This window comes from Lepidochelys kempii, chromosome 3 (genome assembly GCF_965140285.1).
Source record: "Lepidochelys kempii isolate rLepKem1 chromosome 3, rLepKem1.hap1, whole genome shotgun sequence".
NCBI classification, from domain to species: domain Eukaryota; kingdom Metazoa; phylum Chordata; order Testudines; family Cheloniidae; genus Lepidochelys; species Lepidochelys kempii.
The window spans coordinates 208,505,434-208,516,714 of record NC_136382.1 but is presented as its reverse complement, the minus strand read 5'-3'; the positions used below and the strand labels follow the sequence as shown (position 1 = coordinate 208,516,714).

Here is an 11,281-nt window from a genome sequence, read left to right as displayed (position 1 = left end):
GTTATTTACTCCACAGAACACAAGAACTAGGGGTCACCCAATGACATTAATAGGCAGCAGGTTTAAAACAAACAAACCCTCTCCTGTGACTGCTCTGACTGGTGCGGGCTCCCTCCCTTTGCCCAGGTGCCCCCTTCCTTTTGCGGAGCATGGTTTTCTGCCCCTTCTGACAGATCCCTTCGCGGTGGGACGTGTGTGCTTTCCGAAGCCGGCTGTGGTCCTCCTCCTGCCTCCAGGGCTGACTGATTCACTGCTTTAAACAGAGGCAATTTGCACAATTCCCTTGTCAAGGAATCAGGCCAGTTTAGCGAACACGTGGAGGGCTGCTAGCAGTAGCCAGCACCCATCAGGAATGTGCCCCGGCTAATTGTGACCACCATCTCCCCTGGGAAGCAACTAGCCACTGCACCAAACCATGCAGTCACAGTGCTTCCGTCCAAATGATCCTCAAGCAGCAGGCGAAGGCCACGATGCTTTCACTTGTAATCGCACAAAGGATCCTTCCGCTAGATATTTCCCACGGGGCACCGAACAGCCATTTCTGGAAACATCTTTGTTCGACTGAAAGTAAGCACTGCAGAGGGGAAGGCTCCATATTTCATGATCAATCCCGAGTGCTCCAGGTCCCTGGCTCCATTGCCTGGTCCCTCCGCACGAGGGTTTGGCTAGAAAGCTTCTATGACTTTGAAACATGTGACTTCTTTTCAGTTGGTCTCCAGTGCACATGAGCAGGGCGATTTCCTGTTAAGTAGCAGAGTTTCACATTCACGTTGATTACCACCCAGAGGTGGATCAATGTCAGTGAAACCCATGGAGGAAATACTCCAGCCCTTCTGGGAAGAGAAGGGTGTAAATGTATTTGAGCAGCTTTGCCCTTAGAAAGCTGGTGTATTTTGGGCGGCCAGCCAAGCAGCTGTTCAGGAGGAAGAGCCCGCCGCCTTTAGAGATTTAATAAGGGATGATAGCAGGAAACAGTCTTTAACACAACAGTCATTTACTGAAATCAATTTAAGATATAAAGGTCCCATCTCTCTCCTGGCTGGATGGGGAATTGTGGGCATGGTCCAAAGCCCACTGACGTGAACAGAAAGGCTCCTCTGACTTCAGCGGGCTTTGGATGCAGCCATGTGTGTGCAAGTCCCAGCTCCTTGAGAAGACACCCTAGAACAGTGGTCCCCAAACTGTGGGGCACGCCCAGCTACAGAGGTGCGGAGGAATGTTCAGGGGGGTGCGCAGCGGGGCCCAGGCCAGCCCCCATGGGTGGGGAGGGAGAACCACCTAGCCCCGCTCTGCCCCCAGCCACAGCTCCACTCCGCCCCCTGCTCCAGCCCCAGCCTGGCTCCACCCTCATTCCCTCTCTGCCCCCAGGCCAGCTCCTTCCCCATACCCAGCTCTGCCTTCAGCTCAAGCTTCTCAGCTGAGGAAGCCCTGGCTGCGCAGTAATTGGGGGGTGGGGGGGAGACAAATTCCATGACTGGTACGGGCCGGGGTGGGGGGGTTGGGGGGAGAACGGGACGGACATGACAGGAAAAGTTTGGGCACCACTACTCCAGTGAAGGATACGAAATCGCAGTGGGATTGGTCAGAGCCAGGTCCAAACAAACACAAACGTTCCGATCAGTGAATAACTAGGGGCAGACCAGCTTTTTCACACTGATGAGGGACCAACACACTTAGTTTTAAAGACAATCAACTAGTTTAATGACCAACTCACGTACTAGTCCTTAAACTGAGCTCCTTTAACAGCTGCTGTACCCTAAAATGATTGATAAGTGCCGATGTTAGACTGAACAGCTGCTGAAGGTGGGATTCTTGGCCATGTAGTTTATACTGATTGTAGAAAAGTTCTGGGCAGCCTGACCAGGTAATGTGCGCTGTCTCTCTCTCTTGATAATTATATTGCTCCAAGGGCAAGCTGCATAGCACGTGATTCCTTGATCTTCCTAACAAAAGTCAGTTAAAAGTGCTGTACCGGAAAAAACAGAACACTGACAAAAACAGACCACAGAAAACATACTCCAGCACTGAACAGAATTATTTTTTTTTTTTTTAAAACAAATTCTACGCTTTCCTTCTCTGATTTGGAGTTTTCAATCACTATCACGAGAATTGCCAGCTTTCCATTCCTTAGTTTGTTCCGTGAGCCCTTTCATTTTCAGCAGAAGCCATTTTGCTCAGGTTTATTTCTTTGACTATTTTCTGAAAGCTAAAACGGCCCATTTACCAATTTAGCACTACCAGGATCAATGCCACACTCTGACAATACAAAAACATTGCGGGACCAGAATCCATTTCCGAGCACAGTTAGAAGTGGGTCTTTATAAAAGTGCTTCTCAGATTACTGGGTGGTCACAAGCTTTACAATCATGCTAATGATACGGGATCCTCGCGGGCACGTGCATAAATCCATGCTGGGATTCTTGATCTTATCCTGGAGTAACTGGTCTAGTTCACAGCGGAGTTCTTTCACCAACTCTGCCACCTGAAGCAAACAAGGAAACACCCCCCACAAAGATCATGAAATAGCTTCTCCCCTGTACTCTACATCTGCATGTTCTGTGTGGTGCAGAAGCAGAGCAAGGTTTGAAGCACTCACAATCTTACTCGCTGGTTTCATTACCTGGTGGGAGGCTGCTGCGAATCGAATCCATCCATCATCAAGCGAAATGACAAACTCCCCCCGTTGCAGCTGCACGTGGACCTGCCCTCCTCCAAACAAGACCAGCGGGTACACTGACACCATACTGCAGTCCCGGATGAACACACGGCTGGTTTTGATCTTCTCGTGATACACCAAGTAGGGGCTGTCAAAGTGCCTGGTCTGGAACATTCAATGCCAGAGGGTTGTAGTCAGTTAGGAGTAAGAATGGTGATTACATTAGTGTCACTGAGCACAGGTTTTCAGACAGTTAAGGAATAAATCTGATCCCCATTCCCTTGCAGATTACTGGCTTGCTCGCTGCCCTGTGCGTATAAAACAGCATATACGATTTATTTTTATTATTCAAAACAACCTTAAAGGTTTTAGACACACAAACTTCTCTTATCGAAACATATTTCACACTTAAAACTAGAGGATTTATTAAATTGAGGGATTAACTGCAGTTACTGAATTGAACTGATTATTTCACATCAGCCTGGGAACATTTTCAATATGCCTAAGTAAAAGTGACCAGCACTTCAGTTCTTACTTGCTTAACTCTCTTGAAAAAGATCCAGTCTCCTAAGTTACTCAGGCTGACCTATTGTGCCACACTGACGAAGCTTGGCCCCAAACGTTACATGTTTTTCCTGATTCTTTCTTTACACAGAAAAGCAGCCTTTAACTCTGCGTTTGCGACAGAAGCTCATAGAGTCAGTATATTTATTTTGTTATTTCAATGTTCTAAGAGATAAGTTTAGGCTTTAACATATTTTGTTTTAATTCAGATTTCATTTTAAACAGATGCATTTTAAAAAGAAAAACTTATAATTTAAACAACAAAATAAAAAAAAATCCAATTTAAATAAAAAAATCTGACTTTATTTTTTCAAAACCATCATTGATTTTTATGCACCCTGGGTGGTGGGAAAGCCCAGTGGCTCTGCTTGTTCTCCCCCCAGGTCTCATTCTACCTAGACAGGTGCCTTTAGTCATTCCTGTAATACCTGTGTCCCTTTTGAGCACCACAGACTCTGACAGCAAGGATGGGGAGGAGCTGCTGGATGCATGGCACGCTCTCCTCCGGGGATTGCTCGTCAGAATCTGCCTGGGAGTCACTGCCCGCTTCCTCCGCACAGCTGCCCTTCCCGTGAGTGCAAGAGGGCTTTGCTGCAGCTGCTCACAGGGACCACGTGGCATTGATTTGTTTGTATTTCTGAAACGTGCCATTGCAGAGCTCACAATGTCACGTATAACATAATCCTGTCTCCTCCACCTGTCTCCTGTGCTCTCTCTCTTCTGCCCTTCATCAGAATCTCACACAAATGTCTACGCCTCTTCCATACTGCCCCGCTCACAGCATGGCCTCCCTGAACTAATCCTCTAGGACACTACTCTCTTGTCTTTCAAATCTCTCCTCAGGACCCACCTCAGCAACAAGGCCTATAGGAAATCAGCCAATTACTGACAGTGCCTTGAGTTCCCTGCTGCCCATGTAGGATAGCAAGGAGAGTTTGACGTGTAAGAGGTTCATTCTCATGTTAGTTTAGACTTGGGCTGATTCACCAGGATAGATTTATAAACAATTAAGTTTTACAATACTCCAATGGGTTATTATACTTAACAATGTAATATGGATTTTTAACAGCTAATTTGTATCCTCAAAAAGGAGGATCAGCATTACCATGTATCACTTTCATAAAAAAAACCCCAAAAACAAGCACCTGTTCAATGGTAAGTTTCCCTCGTGATCTTTATTAATGGGATACCATCAACTTCAAAGAAAATTATTGCATTTGATCTCATAGGAAGAAGTGATACTGTGCATTTCAACAGTGAATTATTTACAAATAAAGTATTTCAGTGGTAGAAATATGAGCCCTCCTGTCAGTCAGTTTGCCCCTGTAAAGATGCTACATGCATAAACACTTGCCATCTCCTGCACAATTCCTGAGATTGCATGGACAGGACAATTGCGGTGATCCCTACAGGCACAATCCCCTGCCATTGCGGTAACTCTGCATGAACGTGCGTTCTTGCAATTCTGAAAATCAGGGCCATGAAATTGCTGGATCCAACAAACTTAACTTCCAAATTTGAGTCTCTGTCATCTATTGTAATGGAGGCTCTTACCTGTGATCTGTGCCGCTCTTTGAAACCCATCACCGAGAGGATTTCAAGCACACCGTTGCTGTGTGTTTGAGGCTGCTCAGTGCTCTAGTTCATAATCCAAGCAGCACTTAGCTGAAGTAATGTCTTTTTTAAAAACGTAGAGAATGTATGTTACTGAGTTGGAAAAAAATCCTTACTTGATAATTCACTGAGGAAGGATGAATGTGAACATAACCGTCATTTTTTGTAACAAACTTCAACTCCTCTGCCTTTGGGTGTAATTTAACTGCTCCTGCACTGGTATACTGGTATTTCCCCTCTGGGGTTTTCACCTAAATGTGAAGATAATAAACAGTAATAAAATAACTCTCTTACACCTCCTGCCCCAAGTAAACCATCTTTCCCCACATCTATTACTATGTCAACAACAACAGGAAGTATTACCCTAGACATCAAGAAAGGTACTGTGTTGCATTCCAGCTTGCATTTAACCCAATATTTTCAGTTGCTCATAACTCTCAAACAAATTCCTTTTAGGATATGTTTTTGCTTGGTCTCGGCCCAGAGGTGACTTTGGAAGTATCTAGACCCCATTACCAGAGTTCTGTCAGCACTCTGCAAAACTAGTCGATACAGTTTGGGGGTTGGTTTTATAATGCTCTGGCTTTCACCCCAGAATTCATTTCCTGCTGCTCATGTTCAGACTGTGGCCTGTGGTGGTTACTGATGCATGCTCCTGGCATCTTAAGATCACACTAAAAATAAAAGTCTGTTGGAATGACAGCAGTAGCCAGCTACATGAGTTTGTAAATGGGAGCTCAGTTGCCAAGGCCTAAAGCAATAGGGGCAGCATGCTCTGTGGAGATACCGTACCCTTAAACAAGAGGCAGTCTGCCAGAGTAACCCCGAGTCAAAGCATTCAGTACAGATCTGCCACTCAAAAGGGAGTGGGATGCAAATGAAGATGGAAAAGGAAAAAAGCACCCTCTTACCTGGACAACATTGGGATACAGAGCAGCACATAATATTGCTGATATCAACTTGATGTTCTCTGCATTAGAGTTTGCCTGTGAAATAAATACATACAATAAGTACTACAATTCCAGGTTACTACCTACAGGCCTTGTCCCAGTGACCCTTCAGTGAAAACCAGGGATTTCTTGATTCACTGTAGAACATGACTTCATATTAAAACTAAATTACTGACACTGTTGGTACTCTCTTTTTGAGCCAACTATATGTAACTTCATATTAGGAGCAGTCACTGGATTCTGCACTCTCAGGTTATGTCTTGCCTACACTCTTTTTAACCTTTAATTAAACTAATTGCCAATTAATTTGCAATAGTTAATATGTTTGTCAAAGCTAATCTGGACACTCCCCAAACATTTATTCCATGCTACTATGTAGTTGATCCCTAGGATAAATCACAAACCTCGCCAGGTCTGCATGATGGTGTAGTCTCGCCATTGTGCGCTTGTTGTCCCGCTCCAGAACTACCAGTTGGCATAAGGAGATTCTTCAGCTATTAAAACCTACATCAGCTGTCTCGACTGCTCCGTGCGGCCTGCGTGATCTCCTTAGCAAAGCACACTACTGCTTTCATAGGGCTGAAATGCCCTCAACCACATCTAATACCCAATATCTATCTCCTGTTCCCAAAATGAGAGTTGCACTAATTGCAACATTTGGTATCACTGCACAGATAATATGGCCATGAGTGTGGTATATGAAAATATCTAGAATAGGTTCCAGATTGGATCCATGCCTTCACACTGTTTGGAATGTAGGCCACAGACAGCAATCTAGTGTGCACCAACCTGGAAATGGGTTACTTTACTGACTTGGTGGGTTAAGATCACATTTGCACATGTGCCCAGGAAGAACAGATAAGTTATCGTACAATACATTGTGAAAGAATTCACAAGACAGCTCTGATTAGAGCATGGATATGAACCATGAGCCGCTAAGAACCATGGGATATGCCCCCAGAAAGCCCAGCACCTCACCTGACTGAGTGCAGCACCAGTGTGGATCCAGCAACTCGAGTGTGATTGCTCTCACCTCTCACTTGGGCCAGGCCAGTTTGAGTGGTCACACCGCTGTGCCGGTCGCTCGAGTGAACTGTACAGTGTTGACAAGGCCTTAACTACTCCAGTGTGTTAATTACTTCAACTGATAATTAACTAGAGGTTAAAAAAAAAGTCTGATGGTGCATACCAGACATTCAGTTTCCTTGGATCTATTTCTCTCCCTAGATTCACTCATAGCGCCTTCCACCCTACAGAGTTGGTCAGGAGAGCGCAGCCATCCTTTCCAACATGGACCTCGCAACAGTCATCTACACCTCTGTCCCGTTGCGATTACAGCTCTCATTAGGGCTATACTGGAAACCTACTGGAAAGCAGCACTAGGAGGGTGCAGAAAAGTGACTCACCTCCAAATACACTGTCTGTGCAGATCCATGCTGTGGGAATTGCATGTCCTGCCACAGGGCCATTGCAGAATGGTTATTCATTAGGCAGTGAGCATGCACCTCAGATTTGTTGCTGTAGAACCAAGAGTATAAACGCCCTCAGTGGCTAACTCCCTCAGTCTCTGACCCCAGACCTATGTTATAATACATGTCTCCAAAGTAGAAGGGAGGAGGGATGGTAGATTGACAAAGAAGAAAATGGTGATCACTAATCACATTGGATAGCAAGACAAGCCTGCCCCAGCAAGCACACCAAATCAGTGAACGTTTGCTACAAAGGCTGATTAGAGACTAAAGCAGCAGTTTAAAGCAGTAAAGATCCAGTTACCTCTTCTCCAGTAGCATCCAAAACACCATCTCCTCGAGACCACCTCTTCTCCATGTCCCTGGCTCTTAACCCCTCCTTCACAAATCCAATATCAGACAGCAGTTCTGTGAATTGCCTTTTTAGGCTCGCCATTTCCTATAAGTCAACAGAAAGCCTTGAACATAAGAACATAAAAATGGCCATACTGGGTCAAACCAAAGGTCCATCCAGCCCAGTATCCTGTCTGCCAACAGCATGCATGTGAGGTTAATTCACACCAGACTTCCCATTTTAAACACCAATTGCAAGGACTATCCTTCAGCATATCCAACAATCACCTATGATCACTTTGGTTGCTTGCAGTAAGACAACCAGTGGATATGTGAAAGGCATGGATCCGTATGCCCTCTCCATTTGAAGACATTATCCAATCCAACAGAGTAGGAGGAGCTTGCAGTTAAGGTGGACAGGTTTCCAACCCAGCTTTTGCTGCTGTTCAGAACTCTCTCAAGCCAATTCCTTCTGAGCTGAAATATTCCAACATTGGTCTGAGCCTTGGGTTGATTTTTAAATTAAACATGTCTGGTTACACTAGGATTACAGGCTCAGACAGCTGGCTAAAGTTACAGTCAGTAATATTTCCCAGCTCTTAGCTGAACTTGGAAGAAGATCAAAAGGATGGGGCAAGAAGAGGAGGTGAAATAAAGACGGACCTGACTGACAACATGATGGCAATTACTGACTTTTTAAAAATTAATCCGGAAAAATACTGAATCAAAACTGACTTACTTGAAGAACTCTTCCTGATAAGAAGTTCTCCCTGCAATAGCTGTAGCTTGCACGAGAACTCTCTTTGGTACTTAAGTGCCATCCCTAAATAATGGAGAAACCAAACTTTATTGATGATGCCTTAAATTTCAGAACATGTACACACTTTTGATCTGGGTCACTGATTTTTAGCTCACCTTATAAGCCTGGAGAAGAGCCAGGTAATCACTGTTTCCTATTGCAAATTCCAGCTTTTTTTTGTTCGCTTCCTCCCTTTTATCCCATGGAGACACCTAAATAAATAGATTGACACATTTCATCTCTGCTTCTCCCATCGTTGCTCAAGACAGGTGCTTTATCACTGGTAATGCACGTTGTCTTTCTTACATGACCAGTAAGCTACTGATCAGTTGCAGTCCTCATATCCATGACAAAAAAAGTTTACTAAGCAGTAACTGAAATTCTCTGGGTATATTGCCTATGCAGACTCCTGCTGTCGGAGTTACATGCTGTGACTCACTGGTCCCAGAACCGTCCCAAAGCAACGTATTCATTAGGGGAGGTCTGCATACTAACCAAAGATTTGATATTATAAAAAGCTTCACTTCCAGAACATCCTAAGCAACTCTGTTTCCCCTACCCTCAATAATGTAACTGTGAAGAAACGGAAGGAGGGAGGATCAGGCTGCATCTGCAGAAGCAACATACTGGGGAACAACCTTCCTTTCTCTTTCCGAGAACTGCCGCGGCAGACCTCACTGGAGGAGATTAGGAAGCATTAGAAAGGCCTTGTCTACACTAGAGAAAACCCTGAGCCTAGCACCTTCCCACTTCTGACTGGGAATGAATGTCTCACAGCCGTAACACTTGAGGGGAATGCCCCTGCACCAGGCCCTCCATGTGTCAATTTGTGGCTCAGGAAAGAAATAATTAAAAGCAGAGCCCTGCTCTGGATCTGCACAAGGCCAAAACCTATCAAAAAAACACATCTTTAAACCCCCTAACAATTTCATACAGTTAAAGCTAAAAGGAGAAATGTGCAATGGAGAAGGAAAGAGGAGGGAAGAGAAAGTCTGAAAGCCACCTATCTTCTATGGAAAGAGAATGGCTATAGGATGGGGCATTTCAGAACCATGATTTAACAAAACAGATCTGCAGTGGACGTATGGGCCCCAAACACAGTTACACCACTCTATAATACATTCCAGACTTACAGAACTCCAACCGCAAGGGATTTGCAGAGGCAATTTCATGATTGTATTGTCCACAATAGAGACTGTTTGTACCATTAACTATAGGTGGCAAAACCATACACTGAGATGGAACACTCAGTCCTGATCTTTGATATGAGGTCGTATATTGCTTTAGACAGAGATCGAACAACTACACCCACTGGACGTACAGAACAGCACCGGATTTTACAAGCTAAGCTGACGTGTGCGCACACAGCCTGAGTTCAGGAATGAACACTATACTCAGAGCTCAGAACTGTCAGCTTCATAACCACCACGAGCAAGACCACGACTGCTTCCAAACACAGGTGGGCGTAGGAGATGTAAAGCAGACACCTATAATTTCACCAGGACTATTCCTTGCACACACTTATAGATTGCATTTCTGGACTCAGCAAGAATTAAAAATTGAAGCTTTATGTACTAGTGAATATTTATAATCACTTCAGTCTTTGATCAATTTCACACTCTTGAAGAGGACTGCTGTTCTCTTGGTGCTATTTTGGCCTCTTCTTACATTCACAGCATGCCCAATACCACTGTGTCATTTGAAAACAAGGATTAGTTATTTGGCTCAAAAGAATTCCATCCTCCAGTAAAGTATTATGTTCTTTTTATTAGGGATCAAACTGTTCTTGATACTTCTGTCTCTGTGCATGTACTTACGATATGACTATTTCCAGTCCAGACACAAAAACATTTTATACGAACACAAAGATGCGCTGTGCCGTAAGTGGGACTGGTAAGAAATTTAAGAGTAGTATGTTGCAGTACACTACACTGTTCACTGATGAATATAACACAGAGCTTTCAGATCTTGGCGCGCAGGCGGAGTTCAGGGCGGCATACTTACAAAAGGGGACTTGAAGGCCAGACTTGCTGCTATAGTTAGGGCAGGATCCAGGCAACGGAAAATGGTGCCGAACAGCATTAGTTTTCCAATCCGCACATCTACAGGCAAGGAGGCCAAGTGATACCCCAAGGGGGTGAGTTTTTCATCTGGAGTTAAAGCGCCCAAGTCCTGCAGTCGCAGTTTCGATGCACGCAGAGATTCAATTCTTGGCGGCTCAATCAGGCGGGATAAGACAGATTGAAGGCCGTGTGCAGAAAACATATCCAAAATCTTAATTCTTAAGGAAAAAGATGACAACTCAGTCTGCTGACATAGGACAAAGCAGCAAACTTCTTCCAAATCACTGAGAGTGCCCTTCCCATGGCCTGCTTTCTAGATAGGCCATGCCAATGGGAGCACAGCCAACCAGTCCTCCAGGGTCTACACTGGCTCCCTGCTGACTTTCTGATCCACTTCAAGATGCTGATCCTTATCTTTAAAGCCCTTAACAGGCACAGGCTACACAATCCCAGACGGCCTCTTCTCCACCCTTTGCCACTGCAGCTGCAGGGGCAGTGAGCTAACCAATAACTAAGGAATCTGCTACTACTGCAGATCAGGACAAGCTCAGATCTGATGACTGTCACAACAAGGTGCAAGACCCATCTTTTTATACAGGCCTTCCACACCATAAAGCAAACGAGTTGTCATTCCTCCTGGCCAAGAGCCAATAAGGCATAATTCAACTTGGGAAGTGGTCCAAAACGATTAGGGATGAGTTTTGATCCCACAGACTTGATTCAAAGCCCATTCAAGTCAATGCAAAGACTCCCATTTACATCACTGGGCTTTGGCTTTGCAAACGTACCTTCTAATCCTAAATTACCGGCATGAGCGTCAAAGGCCTCCCTCT

The 11,281-nt window shown here is 44.8% G+C and overlaps 1 protein-coding gene across 3 annotated transcripts in view; it reads right to left on the bottom strand.

Annotated features, from left to right (window-relative positions):
• Positions 1 to 977: 977 nt before the first annotated feature.
• The window catches only part of DHX57 (DExH-box helicase 57), a 32,331-nt gene continuing 22,027 nt past the window's right edge, over positions 978 to 11,281 (bottom strand). For all 3 annotated transcript variants that reach the window (XM_073339822.2, XM_073339823.2, XM_073339824.2), the window contains 8 exons: positions 10,390 to 10,666; positions 8,502 to 8,597; positions 8,326 to 8,409; positions 7,558 to 7,692; positions 5,746 to 5,820; positions 4,951 to 5,085; positions 2,621 to 2,821; positions 978 to 2,482 (listed from right to left, as the gene is read on the bottom strand). In XM_073339822.2, coding sequence (XP_073195923.1) covers positions 2,339 to 2,482; positions 2,621 to 2,821; positions 4,951 to 5,085; positions 5,746 to 5,820; positions 7,558 to 7,692; positions 8,326 to 8,409; positions 8,502 to 8,597; positions 10,390 to 10,666 — 1,147 coding nt within the window. In that variant the 3' untranslated portion in view covers positions 978 to 2,338. The remainder of the gene's footprint in view (positions 2,483 to 2,620; positions 2,822 to 4,950; positions 5,086 to 5,745; positions 5,821 to 7,557; positions 7,693 to 8,325; positions 8,410 to 8,501; positions 8,598 to 10,389; positions 10,667 to 11,281) is intronic.